At 43.4% G+C, this 20,682-nt stretch overlaps 1 protein-coding gene across 1 annotated transcript in view; it reads left to right on the top strand.

The window, feature by feature from the left end:
• Window positions 1-1,573: 1,573 nt before the first annotated feature.
• TMCC3 (transmembrane and coiled-coil domain family 3) overlaps window positions 1,574-20,682 on the top strand; it is a 240,689-nt gene continuing 221,580 nt past the window's right edge. Inside the window, exon 1 of the mRNA XM_033117783.1 lies at window positions 1,574-1,646. Within this exon, the coding sequence (XP_032973674.1) occupies window positions 1,638-1,646 (9 nt within the window). The 5' untranslated portion in view covers window positions 1,574-1,637. The remainder of the gene's footprint in view (window positions 1,647-20,682) is intronic.

Raw genomic sequence — 20,682 nt, 5'->3', positions numbered from 1 at the left:
CAGAATCATAGTACTCACTTCATAGGATTGTGTGGATTGAAAGTGATAACAGGTAAAGCCCATGGTGCATAAGTAAGTACACTTAATAAAATTATTTCTCCAAAGGCAAAACATCAAAGACCAATCTGAAGAGATTCGTATCAAGAAAGGAAAAAAAAACACAAAAAAAACACAAAACCACTGTATGCAGATAATAAGTTAAAGTAAAAAGGAGTTAGCAGGCTTCATTAATTTCTCTTCTTCCTTTTTCTCCTAAATATACCACCCCTTCCCCTTTTATCTGTGCTGGTAGTCACCAAAGGGAAATTCAGACAAAATGTTCTTATTTAATAGATCATAAAGGTACTTAGTCTGTTTTACATTTGGTCTCCACAGTGCAGCTGACACTCTATCAATATTAGAAAATTATAACAGTATTTCTTTGACAGTGGTGATAAGAGAGGATCTGCCAGAATTACTGGCAGCCAGGCAATGCAAAAGCCAAAACATTGGTCAGAAGTGTTTACTCAGCACAACCTTTGCATTGCCACTGCTGTCTGCCTGCTTACCTGTCACCTCTGGTTTTGAAAACACAAGCATCCTTGTATGCTTTTCAAAGGATTCTTTGGTAAACAAGGGATATATCTTTTTTTCCTACATAGAATTCAGGCTGCTTTGAATTCCGTACTATTTCATTTACTTTGTTCAGCAGTAGAAGCCGAATAGAGAAAGGCCAGGTTTCTTTCTGGGAGACCTTCACACATCATTCCATACCACTCTTTTTCTGGAGGATTTGGATCCCTTATTCTCCTGGCTCAGGAGTGTACAGTGTTTTCACAGTCAGGAGAAATATACGTCCCCTCCCTTCAGCTAATGCTTCTGGGGATGGACTTTTCCTGTTGTTTGGAGAAGCTGGGATAGAGGTGGGGAGGCCGGTTGTGAAGAGGAAGCTCTACATGTAGGGGGTGGCCAGGGAGACCTGTGGGTTCTGCAGTACAGGGGGACAGACTCCTTCCCCTGCTGAGCTGCTTGGTCCGGAGAAAACTAGACCACTTCTGTTCCATGAGGTTGTCTTTCCCCAAGCGGTGGGTTGCTCTGCTGTTTCCCCACTCTTAACTCTCACCACCTCCCCACCGAAAAGGTTTATGGATGCTTAAGACTTTGAAAAGACAGTCGCAGACCCTAAAGAGTAGGATGGGACACCAGTGGGGCATTCTCCCATCCAACGGGGAGAACAGAGGTATTTTTAAGGTGGTGAATAATCCCACTTCAGTTCTCCATCAATCCCCTCTTGCTCTTCAAACTTGGTTCCCCGCAAGGTCGTCCCCAACGTTCAACTCCAAGCTTTTCCAGCTCAGAGTTGGGCAGGCACTGGAAACCAGCTCCTCTCCAGGTCGGGAAGAGAGGGGTGAAGCGGCCTGGGGAGGTGGGGACGCCCCAACCGGGGAAGCAGGTCCTGGAGTTCAGCTTGCCGGAGCCGGCCCGGGGACCCCGCGGCCCGCGCGCCCCCGCTCCGCCCCCGCGGAGGCCACCGCCCGCTCGCCGGCCGCGGCGCACGCGTGTGCGGGCGGGGGCAGCCTGGCGCTCCCCGGCGGCCCTGCGCTGCTTCCCGCCCTGTCCCTCCTCGCGCCCATCCGGGCCCGGACGGTCCCGGCACCATGCGGAGGGTGAGTGAGCAGTGACCCCAGAGGCGCCAGGGGCCGGTGGCGAATGTGCGGGCGAGCGTGAGAGCGCGTCCCCCCCGCTCCAGGCCGCCGCCGCCGCCACCGCGGCACGGGGAACCTCGCAGGGGAGCCGGCGGGAAGGGCTGGGGGCGACAGGCAGTCTCTCGGGGCTGCAGCCGCTGCCTGGGCGGGAGAGCGGCGCCTGACGATCTGGGGGGAGCAAGCGGTGCCGCGGGGTCTCTCCCCGCCTGAGGGCTCCGGAGCCTGCGCTCCCCACGGCGGCGTGGACACGTCGGGGTTCCCTGCCCGCGCCTGCGCCTCCCCGGGGCGGAGCGGGGTCATTCCCAGCACCCCCCACCTCGAGCTTTTGGGGGAGCATCTTCACGGGCGCCGCTCGTGCCTGCTCGGCCCCTTTCTCCGCTGCGTTCTGCTGCTCAGCGCCTCGCTCCCCCCTCGGGAGCCTCCGGACTCGGGAACTTTCCTGCCGGGCGTCGGGGGAGGGGTGCTCCCTGGGCGCACACCCCAGGGACGGCGGGCCCCTGTCCGAGATCGGTGGGTGACAGGCGGAGGGGGTGTGTGTGTGTGTGTGTGTGTGTGTTTCGGGGAGGTGGTCCTTGCTCCCATAAATACTCAGGTTTCTGGTATTTGGAAGGAGCCAGGGAGTGTGAACTAGAGTTCCTCCGTGGGCGGGAGCGAGCCAGGCGCTGCGGGCGGAGGGACACCGCGCCGAGTCCTGGACAAGAGAGGATCTGCCACGTGCGCTGGGGGCGCCCTCGGCGGCCGCTGCTTCCCAAAGCAGGTGTGAGAGGTCCTGCGCGCACCCCTCCCCTCCAGCCAGCGCCCTTAGTGGAAAAACTCCAGTTTGCAGGCTGAACTGCAGGGTTTATTCCACCTCAAGGCGCAGCCTGGAGGGTTGGTGCCCTTCTTGTCAGGCCCGAGAGCACGCACACAGGGCCTGCGCCCCTGGATCTTTCCTGTCTGGGGGGAGCTAATGCACACACAAATGTTGGTGATTTTAAGTTACCAATCCCAGTGTTCTGTTTGGATTTAAACCTTGGGGCTGGAGGCTGCTTTAATCAAATGCAGGACAGGGTAGAAGGGGAGGTAGAGGAAACTTCAGGAAGTCCAAGTATGCACTTTCCCAGACCAACCGTGATGACAGTTCAGGTGTCAAGGAAAGGCTGTTGGGTATTTTCTAAAGAGACAAGGCTGAGAAGAAGCCGGAGCCTGCGCATGTCTCTGGGTTGGTCTTTGGGCTTGCCCTACTACTAATGTATGTGCCTATGGCTTTAGTTACCTGAGTGGCCCTTTCAAAGATTTCTTCCTCTCAGCTGTTAGGTTGCTTCAAAGGGAGCTCTGGCCTGTGGTTTTACAGATCGTGCCAGAATTAAAGCTTCTGCTATGTGTGGGGGTGGGGGGTGGAGGTGGGGGAGTGGTATTTGGAGTGGGTGTACAACAAGTAGAAATTGGCCCAGCTGCCACTGGAAAGTGTTAGGGAGCTGACATGGAAATTTACCTGGCTTACCTTTTGGATTCAGTCCAAATCTGCTCAGGTGTTTCTGGGGAGGACAGGATTTCAGCCAGGCTGACCAGATAGTTTGAATGCCTAACATTGGTTGAAGCAGCAGAAATGGGAACTGGCAGGGTTACTTGTTTGCACTCCAAATTCAGGGGTCAGTAACCTCCTTTTACCCTCAGTGTCACCAAGGTAATTAAGAAAAGCAACTGGGATGGGATATGTAGGCCTAAGTAAGGTGTGTAAGAGAATCAAGGTTTGGAGATGGAGATGGTTTAGAGAATAGGTATACCTTAGAGACCTGTGGTTTTCATTGCAGACCACCATAATAAAGCAAGTTACCACAATAAAGTAGGTTGTAATCTTTTTACTGGGAGGATCTTGCCTTCAGTTTGTAAGAAACGCAACACCTGTGAAGTGCCATAAAGTGAGGTGCAATAAAACGAGGTATGCCTGTATGTTAAAATGTGATTTATGTACTACCTGCTTTGGGATGAAAAGAGATAGATGCTTGCTGGAAATGTAGATTCCTGAGCTCTGCTTCAGATCTATTAAATCAGAATCTCTGGGACTAAAGCTCAGCAATTTGCATTTTAAAACACCCACCACCACAAGGCATATATATAAAGCACCTACTATGTGTAGACACTTTTAAGCAATAGTGCAGTGGGGAGATGAGAGCCAAAAACTTGTTCTCTTGAAGGTTACATCCTAGTTGAGAAATCAGATAATAAAGAAGTAAGCAAATATGCAAATAATTTTAAATAGTGATGAGTGCTATGAAGAGAATAAAGCAGGATAATGAAATGGGAGTGACTCATGGAATGAAGCCATTTTAGTTTACGTGGTCCGGGAAGACATTTCGAAGGAGCTGACATTTGTACCGTGAATTACATGATGTAAAGAAGACAACTATGTGAAGGTTTGGGGAAAGAGTATTCCAGACTGAGGAACATCAACTGCAAAGGCTCTGAGGCAGGAACGGGCTTGGCCTGTATGAGAAATATTCTGAAGCAGAGTGGTGTATGCGAGGTGGAATGAAGCGAGTTTGGAGAGACAGGTAGGGACCGACTCCTGTAGGGCCTTGTTGGCCATGGTAAGAAATTTGGATTTTAACCTAAATGCAGAGGGATGTTATTTAGAGACTTTTAAGCAGAAGAATGGAATGATGTGATCTGGTTTATTTATTTTGAAGATCATTTTGGCTAGTGTGTATAGAATGGATTGTGGATTGGGTTAAGGTAATAGCAAGGGAGACCATCTTTATGTGCAGGGCTGATGGAGACAGGTGGGGAGTCGGGATGATTTTGGAGGTAGAGTCAGCTGAGCATGCTGATGTGGGAGGACAGGAGAGGTGGGAATGTGCTAATGTACACCTAAGATTGTTAATTGGTGTGCGCTGGAGAGGAAGAAGGAGGGAGGCAAGAGGGCAGGGGGAGGGGCAAGGAGAAAGATGGGGCCTCAGCTGGAATGCCCCCAATGATGGGAGCTGATATTTAGTGAATATCTCTGTGTACCTGGTATGGTGGTACATGTATTATTAGCAAGAGGCCTGTGCAATAGTTTAAGTCTTGTCAGTATTTTACAGGTATGATAACAAGCTCAGAAAGCTTGAGTACGTGGCTCAAGGCCATTCAGCTAAGGGTTGGAGCTGAGAGTTGTGCCTGGGTTTGCCTGACTCCACAGCCCTGCTCTTGGCGTTACGCTTTGGTGCCCACAAACTGCCTACTTCTGCCCAGGTCATTTCTAGCTCTGGAGAAGCAGATAATTTGGCAGCTGCATGTGTCAACTTTCAACTGTTGTAGATCAGTCACTGTAGATAGGTAACTATTAGAATAGAAAGTAAGTTCTCTTATTTGGTGATCCTGAATGAAAGAGAAGGTGCATCGGGAATATACAAAGTAAGAGTACAGATGGTGCCCAGTAATTGCGTTTCTCGGGGGAGAGGCTAAAATGGTGCATTGCCACTCTTCCCGGCTTTGAATTTCATGTCGTTGACAACCGCAGAAGCCACGTGCTGGATTCTTCTTTCACCTCTTCACACAGCTAGCTAATGTTCTCTTCTTTATTTTTGCATCCAAAATGAGCTCTTTCCTACGCAGAGCCAGAAGTTTCAGAGGATTGGTTACTTTAAAAAAATTGTTTGTATTAGAAAGAGTTAGAAATCAGTTGCGGAAAAATAATTAGAAAGGCTGCTCTTATTTATTGATGGCTTTCTCTGTGCCAGGCATCTGTTGCCTCCCTTCATGTTCACAACAACCTTTTAAGTTAAAATTAATAGGTGATACATTTACACAATATAAAATACAAAATTTGAAAAAGTTTGCTGTGAAAATTGTTCTTCTGTTCTGTTGCCCAGCCAGCTGGTTCCCTATCCCCAGAAGTAACTGATGTTAAAGCCATTTGTTGTGTCCTCCCACAAATTATGTATGTACAAGCAGTTGTATATTCATAGTGTTTTCCATACAAATGTAAATGTAAATGGTAGTATGTAAGTGTAAATGGTTTACACACACATGTGAAAGTAGCATGTAAGTGCAGTGTGCCTTTTCCCCTGGTATATAAGATCAGTATTTGTAGATCTACCCAGTTTTTTTTTTGATGGCTGCATATGGAATGCCTTTATACGGATATACTAGAATTGGTTGTTTCTAGTCTTTGCTATTATCAGCAGTGCTGCAGTGAATAATCTTATATCTACATGATTGTACACATGTGCAAGTATATAGTGTGACAAATTACAGTAGATTTCAGGGTCAAGTGATAGGAATATCTTCAGTTTTGATAGGTGAAATAACATAGTACAGGGCATTATTACATAAAATCTCCGAATAGAGCACAGACTGGGAGCTGGATTGCAAGGGGTTGCATCTTGACTCTGCCGTTTAAAAATTGTGCAAGTCGCTTAACCTCTCTTTACTTCTCTGTTGCCTGATTTTTAGAATAGGAATAATAATAGTACCTACCTAATAGGATTGCTGTGCAGTGTATCCGTTTGTGTTGCATAACAAATCACCCCAAAATTTAGTGGCTTAAAAACAATAACTATTTTATCAAGCTTATGAGTCAGTAGGTAGGCTGGGAAGCTCTTTTGGTCCAGGCCAGCCCAGCTGAGCTCTGCTGATTCTCTCCTGCTTCTGCGATCACCTGGCAGGTCTGTCAGTAGCTGGAGGCTCTCGGATGGCCTCACTTACATGTCTGGTAGTTGACAGGTGAGTTAGTCTTTAGGGACGTCATTTGGGATGGCATGTGATTTCTCAGGCTCCAGCCAGGTAGCTCAGGTTTCTTCATGTGGTGGCCCCAGGGTTCCAAAGAGCAGCAAGAGATGGCAAACCCCAAAGCACAAGCAGTTTTCAGATCTCTGCTTATGTTACATTTGCTGTTGTCCCACTGACCAAAGCAAGTGTCACGGGCAAGCTCCAAGTCTGTGGGGGAGGGGAGTCTCCCAAGACAAGGGTGCAGTCAGGGGACTCTTTGCCGACATTCTGCAGTCCACCACAGAAACTGAGTAAGTTAATATTTGTAAAGTGACTGTTATAGTGCCTGGCACAAGTGCTCTTTAAGTTTGTTAAATTGAAAAGAGAAAGAAAGAGAAAGAGATGGCCAGATTGCCCCGTTGGCCATGTGAGTGCCCGTCTCCCTGTTTCTTCCTACTACTGGATCAAAGTGATTGATTGGTGGAGAAGCAGATGTTATCTGTGGAGAGGCAGATGTTCTTGTTTCCATTTTGCAGATGAAACAGTGATGCTCAGAGATGTGAAGGCATTCTTCTGATGTTACAGGCCCAACAAGAAACGGGAATCCTTTGGCTATAGCGCACCTCGCTGTGTCTTGCTGCTCTAGACAGAGGTTTGATTTCTGTGTTTCCGATACTCCCATCCTTTGCTCTCTTGCTTGCCCTCGCATTTCAGGCCTCTCATTTCCATTTCCATTTGGATCTTATTAGGTTTAGGAAGGATCTGTCATCTGTTGAAGTCTTTAACAATGATTTTGATTTCAACCTGCCCTACTGAATTACCGTGTCTGTGAAGGTGGTGGGCTCTGTTACATTCGTGAACGGATAGTAAAGGGAAACCTGTTTTAAATTGAGAAAACAGATGAGTCTGGCCTTATTCTGTTTATTCTTGCTTCCTTTCCATTCCTTATGTCTTTTTGCTTCACTTTCTCCCTTTTTAAAGAGTTCAGGAATTCCGTTCCCTAAGGGGCAGATGTGAACGTGGGAGACATCATTTCTTAGTGGTTCAGGATTTGGTTCTGGAGACAGATTCCATGTATTCAAATCCCACTCAGCCGTTTACTGAGCTCGGGCTGGTTCACTTGCGATAGGGAGCTTTTCTGAGGTCTGAATGATAATCTGTTCAAAGTGCTCAGTTATTATTACGTAGATTACTTTTGCTTCTGTTCTGTTTGCTTCTGTCCTTTCTGTTCTGTTTCCCATCCCTTCTCCTCCAAACCTATTCCTAGGCCCCTAGATACATCTAACGTTTCCTGAGCGCTTACTCTAAATGCCTCACATAAAATTAGCTCATTGAATCCTCACAGCAAACCTATGAAATAAGTGCTGTTTCATTCCTACTATGTATGTTCAAGTGAGGAAGCCCCACACTGAATGGCTAAGTAGTTTGCCTAGCATACCACAGCTAATAAATGAGGGAGCAGGGATTTTAAGCCAGGCGTTCTGGCACCACAGTGTGTGCTCTTAATGTTTTTGCTAAAAAGAAGAAAAAGAACAAAGAAAGAAATGGGAAGGAAGGTTGGGGATTTAAAATTGAAAGCTTCTGCCCTAGGTATACTGCTGGGGAACTCACATGCAGTCTTCGTGCTTAGCAGTAGCTGAATATACCCAGCTGTGCCTTAGACATAAATCCCAACACAAAAAATCCTTATGCCAAAAGCCTTTCCAGCTCAAGCATTGTAATCCTAACAAGATTTCATGCATTGTGCTTCCTTTGCAACTGAGGTATGACACTGTGGAAAATACGTGGGGCTGTTTTCAAGGTTTGAAAATCAAGCTGGCTAGTTCTCAGTCTTGCCACCTCTTGCTGCTTTTGATGGGCCGCTGCTCTGATGGCAGACGATGTTTGCCAAAGCGTCAGGAGACTGAAACATAAAGACTGCAGTTAATAGATAACTTTCTGAATTTAGAATTGTGCGTATCTTCAAGTTGAAGGAAACCAGTGACTGAGGCTGTTTCTAAGCTTTGTTTGCTTGTAGACTAAATGTGATGTGGTAACGCTCATCAAATATTTAAAATGAACCTCCTACTATGTGCTAGGGATCCACTGTGAGCTAGCAGGCTCAGAGCCTGATCTCATCCAGTTTGTAGCCTGAGAAGATAGTTAAGCTGTTTCATGAATTGTGTTGTGATGTTACAAAGGAAGAACAAGTTGCTAGGGGTTTGTAGTGGGAGTTCCTGACCTCCAGACAAGGTGACGGTTCGCTGAGCCTTGAGGGCAAGCAAGGGCAGCCAGGGAAAGAGGAGGAGGGTTGCATTCCAGGTGGAATGAACATATGCAGAAGGGGAGCGTGGAATGGCGTGTTTAAGGAAGCAAGATGCATTCAGAGTAGCTGCATGGATAGAGAGCAGGAGTCATGAATGGCAGGAGTTCAGGTTGTTAACGTAGGGAGAGATCAGATCATGAAAGGCTCTGTAAGGCACGTTGAGAATTGTCCTAAGGGCAACGAAAAGCCATTGAGAGGTTCTAAACAGATTTTGAAAATCAAGTATTTGTTTCCAAAGGATCCTTTAGACACAAGGTGGAGAATGGACTGGAGGAACAAGACGGGGGTAGGAAAACTGTTAGGAGGCTCTTACAGTAATGCGGATGGCCTGGACTAAGGAAGTGATCAGGGCAATGGAGAGACATGTTCTATTTAAGAGGTGTGCAGTGGCAGAACCAGTAGGACTTGCTCACTGCTGCCATGTGGAGGACAGGGAGGAAAGGAGTTAAGGATGACAGAATCCCAGGGTGTGTGGTGGTGCTGTGACAGGAAATCTGAAACTCTGGAAGGAAAACCAAGGGGTAGAACTTGGGAAGCTGGCTTCTGTTTTGTAACATTGAGTCTGAATCACCTGTGACTCATTGAGTAGTGACATCCAGAGCAGATAATTATGGAGGGTCTGTAACTTAGGAGATAGTTTTATTTAAAGATATAAACTTATGAGTTATTGGCATATAGGAATAGTAATGGAAGCCATTGGAGTTATAGAACACCATATAGAAAACGTATTTAGAAACAGTGGTTCACAAAACCTGTTGTACATCAGAATCACCTGGAGAGCTTGTGAAAAATGCAGAATCCTGAGCAATACTTCCTGAGTTGCTGATTCAGTGGGTCTCTGGTCAGAAACCAGAATCGCCATCGCTGGAAGAGTTGACAATATGTGTGAGCTACCACCCAGCCGTTTCCCCCTTAGGTGTATGTCCCAGAGAATCTCAAGCTCTCGGTGACCTATACTTTTTAAAAAGAAAATATTTAATATACGATCAGGTATAAAGAATAATACATTGACATCCATGTATCCACCACAACTTAAAAATTAAAAAAAGTTAAGATAAACTGTAGTGTGTTTATGAAACAGAATACCACTCAGACGTAAAAGGAATAGACTACTGTATATGCACAAACATGGATGAATCTCAAGCTAAAAGAGTGCAAACTATGTGGTTCCATTTATATGAAATTCTAGAACAGGAAAAACTAAGTTATGATGCTAGAAATCAAAACAGTGTTTGCTGATGGGTGTTGACTAAGAAAGGGCATAAGGGAAATTTCTGGGGTGATGGAAATGTCCTTGATATGGGTGTGGTTTACATGGATGTATACATTGGTCAAACTCAGCAGACTGGACACTTAAGAGCTGTTTCATTGCATGTAAATTACACCTCAATTAAAGACTCTGAGACAAAACCAAATCAATAGGGATGGAGTTCTCCTAGTTCTTTTCCTTTCCAACCACAGGTAGCCTCTGTCCTGAACTTAACATATCAGTGCACTTTAATACTTTTATTACATATGCGTATATCTTTAAGCAATATATGCTATTATTTTGCATATCTTTAAACTTTATATCATATGCATGTGTGTGTATGAATGTATGTATTGTGTAATTTGCTTTTTTGCTCAACATTACATATTTAAGATTCAGCTATTTGATACCAGAGGCTTAGCATGCATTTTTAGAGCTAAATATATTCCTATACTGGAATACTACATAATTAAATTATCCTTTTTCTTTTGCCACTGCTGTTTCAAAACAGTACTGCTATGGTTTTGTGTATCTGCTTGTTTGTGAGTGCCAGGGCACTTAGGGGTGGAGTCGTGGGGCTGCAGGATAAGCATACTGTCAATTCTACTAGATATCGCCGTAGTCTTCTCCAAAGAGATTTATTAGAAGTCTATGAATGGCCTGTATTTTTTTTTTTTGAAAATTCTTTTTTTTTCTTTTTCTTTTTTTTTTTTTTAAGATTTTATTGGGGAAGGGGCACAGGAGTTTATTGGGGAACTTGTGTACTTATTGGGGAACAGTGTGTACTTCCAGGACTTTTTTCCAAGTCAAGTTGTTGTCCTTTCAATCTTAGTTGTGGAGGGTGCCGTTCAGCTTCAAGTTGTTGTCCTTTCAGTCTTAGCTGTGCAGGGTGCAGCTCAGCTCCAGTCCAGTTGCCGTTGCTAGTTGCAGGGGGCGCAGCCCACCATCCATTGCGGGAGTCGAACCGGCAACCTTGTGGTTGAGAGGATGTGCTCCAACCAACTGAGCCATCCAGGAGGCAGCTCAGCTCAAGGTGCTGTGTTCAATCTTAGTTGCAGGGGGCGGAGCCCACCATCTCTTGTGGAACTTGAGGAGTTGAACCAGCAACCTTGTGGTTGAGAGCCCACTGGCCCATGTGGGAATCGAACCGGCAGCCTTTGGAGTTAGGAGCACGGAGCTCCAACCGCCTGAGCCACCAGGCCGTGAATGGCCTGTACTTTTACCAAACACTTGGTACTGTCAGACTTAAACTATTTTTGCAAATATGACACGTTAGAAATATTATGATTTTAACTTGTGGTTCCCTGATTAGTAGTGTGGTTTAACATATTTTTATGTATTCATCAGCCCTTTGAGTTTCCTCTTCTAGGAATTACCTGTTCATATATTTTACCCATTTCTTTTGGATTGTCTTTTTTTTACTGAGTTGCAAATATATTTTTCCAGTTTGTGTCTTTTAAAACATAGATTATTTTGGTGAATTTTAATGTATTTGAGGTTACCTAGTCATTCCTTTGTGGTTTGTGCCTTTTGTTTCATAGGGAATCCTTCATGTGTGTAGACTAAAGATATTATGTTTTCTAATAAGAGTTTCAATTTGGCCTTTAACACTATATTAATTAAATTTAGTGTATTAAGTAGTGTAGTAAGGTAGGGATTCTGTTTTTTCCCCATACAGATACTCAGTTATTCCAGCAAAACCTATTGAATGCCCACCCTTTCCCACCAGTCGACACCTTTGTCATATGTCAAGTTTCCATATGTGGATGAGTCTGTGGGCTCTGTGCTCAGATCTTAGTTACTACTTATTTACAGTAAGTCTTGACATCAGGTAGGATCACCCCACTTGTTCTTGAGTGTGTTTAATATTTAATTCATTGATGTATCTACTGCCCAGAACAATGGCAGGCCTATAGTAGAGGCTCAATAAATACCTATTGAATGACTGAAGGAACCTCATCTGGTACCAGATAAATAAGCAGCCCAGGAGTTCCCTGCGGTGCTGGACGTCATTTTACCTTTGGGGAGACGGAGAGGAGGTAGTCAGGAGCACTACCTCTTGTTTCCACTCTCCTTGGCTCTCTGTTGCCTTTTGTCCCTTCTCATTCAGACCAGAATCTTGAAGAATGACTCCTCAGCAAGCCCAGCTATATGGCTGAGGCCAGCAAGTACAGTGTGTTGTGAGAGTGGGACTGCTGCTAACTGTGAGCTCGGAAGTTCTGATCACAAGTTGTAGACAGCTCTGTGAGGCCTTTTGAAGTCTAGCCAATAACTGGGCCCTTAAGCCTTGGAACTAGGACGGGGGTCGTCTGAAATTTGGTCTTCTATGCATGTGAACAGCTTTATTTTATAGGCTAGTGTTGCTTCAAAATAGACTTCTGTCTGCAGATTAGTTCTTGGCATGTTTTGTTGGTAATAGAAAGAACCACCATACACTTAATGTTTGCTGTGTGTAAGGCATTGTGCTAAGCAATTCGCATATACATTTCGTTGACTCTTTGAAACCATCTTGTTTTTTGTTTTCCTTTCTGCCGCAGCAATATTTATTCGTTTTTTCATTCATCTAACATTCTTGAGCTCTTGGGCTGAGGTCGAGACGAAGACTGCCAAAATACACAGCTTCTGAGCTCCAGGAACTGAGTTTAGTGAGGAGTAGACTTTTAAATAAATAGTTACCATGCAGCGTAATGATTGGATTAACAAAAGCATAGCCCAAATAGAGCCTGGCAAGAGCACGATTAACTTTGGGGGGCAGGAAAGAGGAGTTGTGGTGCTAGGAGAATCTAGGAAGATGGTTTTAAGTAGAACATGACCCCTAAACATACCCGTCAGTTCCGTCTGTTCTCTCACGCTCAGTCTGATGACTCTGACCTTCTTCTGGTCTGTCCTCAGTGACCATGTCTTCCATCTACATCCACCAAGAAGTCTTTTCTTTTCGTCCTTGACTTCCTCCCTCAACTCCTATTTTAAAAATTAACTTTTTAACCACTTTATTGAGGAAACATTTACATATTATAAAATTGATCAGTATTAAGTGTATAATTCAATGATATTTAGTAAATTTGCCGAGTCAAAACCATCATTTAAAATATTAACCCCATTTGACAGGCGGAAATTGGGGCCCATGAAATGAACTGTCACATCCATGCACATCCCAGTAAGTCACCAGAAGAGCTGGAATTCAGTCTCGTGTCATGGTTTGGTAAAGCATATTCAAGTTTTCAACAGGAAAATGAGCCTGTGGAATTCATTATAAGGGCACCTTCTTTATTACCTTGGAATCTAAGGACTAGGTTTGTCATAAACTGGAAGGTGTCATTCACAGATTGTTTAGGTAAAAACACTGGGAAAGAGGACTGCATCAGGTGTTGTCTGAAATGTGAGTAAAATACTTTGAGTTGAACCAACATACAGAACCAGCCAAACAAAAACCCAACGTCAAAACATTAAAAAAAAAAAAATGTTGAACTAACAATCAATGTGTGTGATTAAACCACAAATTAAAATAGATATGTTAATAATAAACCACTCTGCTTACTTGTCTTCTAACCATTATGCTCAGTATTTGGCTTTCCAGGGTATTTATAAACATTAATTTCCTAGCAGAGAATATTTTTTTATTCCTACCCCCCAGCAAGCGGTGACATGGAATAGTCTAACAGACAGTTCACAGGAGTGAGGTTCTCCGCTTTTTCCAGTCGGAATTCCAGGGTTTGAAATGATCTGACAATTGAATTAGCTGACAGGTGTAACAATAGCAAATACTGTATAATTTGTGTTGCTTTTAGAGACGGCAGAAGTGGGGCTGCTGACAATGCACTGGAACTGTCTGCACTCGGAAAGACCACCCTGTGTCTCCATGGAAGGGAGGAGACAGCGGCCTCTGCCTTTCTGTTTTGAATGATGCTCTACATGCTGCATTTCTGGTTTTTGAATATTAATGCTGGGAAAGGGGCAACAGTGCTTGAGATACTTGTTGACCGGGTAGAGCTCTCCATTCCTCAGTAAAAGGAGGGCTCAAACACCGCCCATGCACAGGGCTTTGCTGGACTAGGACGCTCAGCTCCTCTCTTCATGCATCCGTCATTCTGATAATGGAATTCAATGTGCAGAAACCCTTCCCTGCCTATGCTCCCCCAGGTCAGGAAACCACAGGAACCGCCTCAATTCAATGCTGGGACACTCAGGCAGAGATAACCAGACCGCGGTACGCTTTTTAGGTCAATATCCACGAAGATATATCTGAGATGATTCTAAGTTCAGTATTTCATTTCATATTCTGCAAATGAAGGCTAGATCAGAATCAGTTTTCAGGAAGCAATCTTAACACCTCCCCTAAAGCAGGGACTGACAAACTTTTTCTTTGAAGGACCAGATAGTAAACATATTGGGCTTTGAGGGTCACAGGACGCTGGTCATAACTACTTACCTGTGCCATTGTAACGTGAAGGCCACCATAGAGAATATGTAAAATAAGTAAGTGTGGCTGTGTCCCAATAAAACTTTATTTATGTACATTCAAATTTGAATTTCATGTAATTTTCATGGCATAAAATATTCTGATTTATTTTCAATCATTTAAATGTGTTTAAACCATTCTTAACTTGTAGGCCATTAACAACAACAACAACAACAAAAATGGGTTGCAGGATTCGGCCTGTGGACCCTAATTTGCCCGTAGCATTAGAGATTCTCCTGTTACAGGTATGTCTGCAACTTGTTTTCCTGTGTTCGAACCAACCTTTCTGCCATAGCCCATCCTCATCTTCAGTGGATTATGCAGAGCTACACAGACAGAAAACCAGAAACTCATCCCCCAAATATTCCAGTCTCCTGCCTGCCTCACTTGCTGCCTCCTCATACACCCACACACACCCCGACCTATCTTTATTTGATGTTCATGTGACCCTTTCCTAATTACAAGGAATCTTGTTGCCATCCTTTGGGATCCTGGTAAGTTATTACATTAACTAGAAACTGAAAATTCTGCATCAAAATAAAAATAAACCAACTGGCATTCAGCAGAATGTTATAGAAATTAGTAGTAAGACTATGGATATTACTTTATTTGCAGAAGTGGCTACATTTGTTTTCTATCTTCCAATAATTTCTCACTACAAGTTATAAAATGAAATTACTTTAGAATGTTACATACTGTGTATTGTACAAGTTTATTAGAGTTCCATTTTAATAGGTATTTTTTTAGTGCTTATATAGTGAAAAGTGGTTAACTGGGATACAGATGGTCTTTCCCGGCAATGGACAGATGGAGAATTGTTCAGATGCACTGCAGTTATGAGTTGGTCAGTTGCATGGATACTCTGAAATGAGACCCAAGATCAATTCACTAGTGCTCAGAAATTTAGTGCTCAACTAGTGCTTCAGCAGAAACAATGTTATCTACTGTGGTATCTGAACTGAGGTCTGACGCATACAGGTGTGTGATCTCGGACCACTCTGAGCCTCATTTTCCTCCTATGAAATGGGGATGAAATAGTTTATGTGAAGGCGCTTCTTGTAAAGTCTGAAGTGCTGTCCATATGAAAGCTATTGCTGTTATTTGCTAAGTCTGAATGCAGTTCTTTGTTCATGGCTCACAAACCTGGAAGGTTATTAGAATCATTTGTGGGTATAGTGGCAGGAGGAGCATCAGGAAAATACAGACTTCCAGCCTCATCCCAGTCTTACTGAATCAGAATCTCTGTGAGCAGACCTAGAAGTCTATATTTCTAGCAGGTTCCCTAGGTAATTATGATGTGTTTGGGAAATTCCGTTTTGCTCATAAGTCTCAGTTGATGGATGTAAGAAAACCAAATACTTCTCTCTTAACCCTAGCTTGGACTTTCCCCTTAAAGGTTCATGCCATTTTTCTTCAAAGACAATAAGGGACTAGGAAGAGAGAGAGAGGGTCAGGAAGAAGAAGAATTACCTTCCCTTTATTTTCTTGGTTGTATCTGCTGCAGCAAGTAGAAATAGAGAGAGAACTGGTGTTTTGATGTACAACCCAGTGTCTGAGCCCAAATTGTGTTTCTCCTCTGTCAGCTCCCCTTCCGCAGTCCTGAGATTTACAGTGTTGTTTTCACTTTCTTCTGTGCATTGAAGCATGGTTGTGAAAGAGCATGAGATTCAGTGTACTACGAACGTACAACAGATTGACAATATCCTGCCCAGTTTTGCTTCTCAAAACTCATCACTGAAAATGTTTTTTCGCGTTATTTCTGGAAATAGCACGATTGTAATGTTGGCACATAGAGATCACAAACACAAAAATAATCTCAGTAGTACTAAAAAGGTAAACTGATTCTGGATTTCTCACATTTTCTGCATGGCCACTAATTTACATATGAGTAATTGTAGATTTCAAATGAGTGAAAGCGCCACCTCCACATTGACAGCCCAGATTGTTTTCAACAGTAGAACTCATTAGTATATACATACACACAAATGCTCTCTTATAGTAGATTGAAACTTGCTAGTGTTGGGGAGCCATGTGATGCATTCCCATTTGCAAAAGTCCTTCCACAGATACTAAGTATTTGCTGTTTTCCAGGTATTAGAAATTTACATGAGACATAGCCTCACAGCCTTTATCTGAGAAGTTTACAGGCTTCCAGTAGGAGCTGGTCATGAATATATCAAATCACATTTCCATATTCACTTTAAAAGAGAATTTTTTCCATGGAAAAATATACGATTGATGTATCTACTCTGGCTGTAGCCAGATCCTTTATTCCATAATTTATTTATTATTTATTATAGTTTATTATTATCCATTATGTTATTTAGTCCATTTATTATTTTATCAATTTGATAGAGATACTATAGAAAGTAAGTAAATGTTTAACAAATAAATATTTGAAGGACTCAAAGGGGTATGCATGTCTTCTACATCTAGTAATGTTAGATATGCCCATACCTGTTGTTCAGCATCCATTTCTAGCTTCAACTCTTATTAGAAGATGACTTTGAATGCTGAGTCTCTATGGCTCCAAGTATCCAGAGGTGAATTTCCAGCAACCTCTTGAATACCTTTACCTTTCTCCTGCTAAATAGTCCTCAAACTCAATAGGTCAAAAGTAGAACTTATATTTTTTCTCAAACCTGATCCTCTTGGGGTTCTTACTTCAGGGAGCCCCACTGCCATTTTCCCAGATGCTGACGCTTCAGTCTGTGACGTCCTCTCTGACTCTCAGTCCTAATCAGGAGCTAAATACCCTTGGGTGCATCTGTCTTCTTTTGCTTCTACTGCCACCCTCCTACTTTTAGGTATTTGTTTCTCAAACCGGGGTCCAAGGACTCTCCAGGGGTTCCATACAAATATCCTTGAGGATTTGAGTGTTTTTCATCGTAAGGTTTACAATTTGTACTTTTATGTCCAGGATAACAAAATTAACAGGGACATGTTTGGAGTCATCAAGATTTGTCCCTGAGTTCTGCCACTGATTTTGGTGTGTGTGTGTGTGTGTGTGTGTGTGTGTGTGTGTGTGCTGGCTCTGTATTGGACAGGTCCTCTTCTGGGCTCTCATGGTGTTTACGTTCGTCTAGGACTCCACACATTGTTAGAATTGTGTGAGTCTAGCTTTCCCAGTGGACTGTGAGCTGTTGGGGCCAAGGACCGTGTCTGGCTTACTTTTGTGTTTCCAGAACGTAGCTTTGGGCCTGACACCATGTATGCACTAATGCTTGTAGTCAGTGTGGACAGATTGCTTTGGAGTTGGCTGCCCTCCCATACACATCCCCATGTGTGGCTACTGTTCTTTTAATATTTATGTCGTATTTAGTCATATTGATAGATAACATATGGCTTAAACCTAAGTCCCTTATTTTTAGACTTTTGGATTATTTTCATTTGTTAGCTGAGTACCGTGTTTCCCCAAAAATAAGACCTAGCTGGACAATCAGCTCTAATCCGTCTTTTGGAACAAAAATTAATATAAGACCCGGTCTTATAAATAAGACCGGGTCTAATCTAATCTAATCTAATCTAATATGATACCGGGTATAATATAATATAATATAATATAATATAATATAATATAAGATAAGATAAGATAAGATAAGATAAGATAATACCGGGTCTTATATAAGACCGGGATTTATATTAATTTTTGCTCCAAAAGACGCATTAGAGCTGATGGTCCGGCTAGGTTTTATTTTTGTGGAAACATGGTAGTATAGCTAAAAACATCTTTGAACAGTTATTTTTCTCTCCTCTAAATTGTTTTCTTGGAAATCCCTCAATGGAGTTACTAGGTCAAAAGGCACAAGCAGTTTTGTTCCTCTTGTAATATAATTCTAGGCTTTTTTTTTAATGAAGAAGCTGGACTGAGTTGTAATGTATGACCTTTTATGAGGCATGTTTCTTTCACTTTCATTTAAACTCTCTTTGATTTGGAATCAAACTAGAAAGAACAAATGATTGTTATCTGTCTGCCACTGTGCCATCATTGCTTACCTAGACTATTCTTTCTTCCTCCAATCTTTACCCCTTCAGCCACACCTTTAGAAATGTGTACAGTGTATATTACGTCAGTCTGAGTAATGTTTCAGCAGGCAAATCTAATCATTTAATCCAATCATGCTCAAACGAAGCAGAGCCGGTAAGATAAAGTTCAACTGCATTGTCAGGGCTTACAGAGCCCTTGGGACGTCGCTTCTGTTCCTTATCTAGGCTTATCAGTTGGCTGGTGCCCAGATGCCTGCTCAGCTCTCCCTGCAGGCGCTGTTCTCAGCTGGGAATGTACATGCCGTTCCCTCCATCTGAAGGGCGCCCCCCACCCCCGCCTGCCTGGCATGGCCTTATTCATTCTTCAAGACTCAGCTGCCCTAAGTCCTAAGTGCTGCCCTCCTCCCAACCTTTACTATCTGCCCCACACCCATTCTTCCGGAATATTTTCCATCCTTAAGGTTTTTGAAGTCAGTGCTTCCTGACTAAGAAAACATTTGAATATCACTTGATTGTATGTCCCTAATGTTCCTTCCAATCTTATAATTAATTCTCTGACAAACTGACATCCTATGGTACTGGAGACATGAAATAGATCATAAGATAAATTCTGGCCTTGGAAGTATACATTTGAGAGATGTGTCCAAATCAGCACACCCAGGGTAGTGATGCTGGCCGGAACCATCCCATATGTCTCAAAGAAAATAAATCCATAGTCAATAAGCATTTATTGTTGCATAAACCATCACAATGTGCTCACAAAAGTAGGAAAAGACGCAGCCTCCCCTTGTAGGACTTACACTATTGAGGAGAAACACATCGAACAATTGCAGCTCCATGTTCCTCCCCCCAAAAAAGTGCATAATTAAGTGAGACACTGTAAGGTACAAACTCTGAACATGTCTGCATGTGGCAGCAGGGAAAAGCATAGAAGGAGATGGTTCCAAGCAGTGAGAAAAGGTATCATGGAGGAGGAAAGAGTTCAAGCTAAGCCTTGAAGACAACAACTAAAGACCAAAAACAAAACACTAAAATACCTTTATAGTTTTAAACTGCATAAGTTTAAAGTTAAAAATAAGGTCATGCTGACCTGAAAAACAAACACTTATTTTGTGGCAGGACAGTTTCCTTCTCTTCCGTAACTCCCTACTTCCTTTAGTAAAGCTTTTGTCACCTATTTGGAAGCTCTTTTTGTAATTTTTTCATCTTGTCACTGAGATCGTGAGCTCATTAAGGATAGGAATTTTGTCACTCATTTTCGTAACCTAGATTTTAATACAGTGACTAGCGCATGGCTGGTCCTCAATAAACATTTTCTGAATGAGTAGAACTGCTATTTTGGTTTCCTTATTTATAAGTAGACTAATTATAGGTAAGTCTACTTATTTGTAAATAAGATGACATGGAGATGTCAGCTCCAAGCCAGGAAGCTAAGACCTTGGTGTAGTTGGCAAGAGAATGCCTTTACCCCCCAACCGGGAAGCGGTTCGTCTCTAGGGCTGGCCTACTCGTTTATCTCCAAACGTCAAATCTCAATCAGCGGACATCCTGTTGTTCTGGGGACACATAAATCCTATCTGCATGACCAAGCTGATTTACAGAGACCTGATGTTATGCAGAGCCTGCTGCCAAAACCTGAGGGGTCATTCTGAGGGAAACATTACATTCTGGAGGAGAGCAGTCGTGTCTCCTTTTTCTGTGTTGAATCTCCTTAGGATGTGTGTCTCATTTCTTGGTATCCAGGGGAGAATTTGTGTGTTTTTGACCATAGCCTATTCCATCTGCTACCTAGTTTCTCCCTTGAATTACTAGTCCTATTAAAAAGCTTCATAAAGGAATAAATAACCGAGGTAGAAATTAATGGAGGGGAGGGAGTAACATGGTGTTGGGAAGAAAAAGAATTATCTTCAGTTGTGTAAGAGAATGATGCCAGACAGAGGAAGACTTAACAACAACAACCAGCAAACAAACCTGGAATGGCAGCAAAACCTGCTACTTGGTTCATTAAAAAAGGTGTTATACATTTGTCATGCAGGGTGTCAGGCGGGGTCTCTGGTCCCACTCCCCGCATAAGAACGCAGGATAAGGCGAGGCCAAAATGGAACACCCACGGAGCCATAGACAGGGGAGTCATACCATCATAGTCTCACCGGTGGCTGGGTGGGAGACACAGGAAGTAGGAGCCACACTGTCCGCAACCCGCTGTTCACTTGTCTCTGCCAACCAACCTCACTTGCTAGCTGTAATCCGCCTCTCTGCAATCCTCAATCCACACTCCTCCACACCTTGCAAGTTTCGCCCGGCAGTTATATCAGTGGCTAATGGC

Source organism: Rhinolophus ferrumequinum, chromosome 10 (assembly GCF_004115265.2).
Source record: "Rhinolophus ferrumequinum isolate MPI-CBG mRhiFer1 chromosome 10, mRhiFer1_v1.p, whole genome shotgun sequence".
NCBI lineage: Eukaryota > Metazoa > Chordata > Mammalia > Chiroptera > Rhinolophidae > Rhinolophus > Rhinolophus ferrumequinum.
Note: the sequence above shows the minus strand (reverse complement) of the source record. Positions and strands in the feature narration are given on the sequence as shown.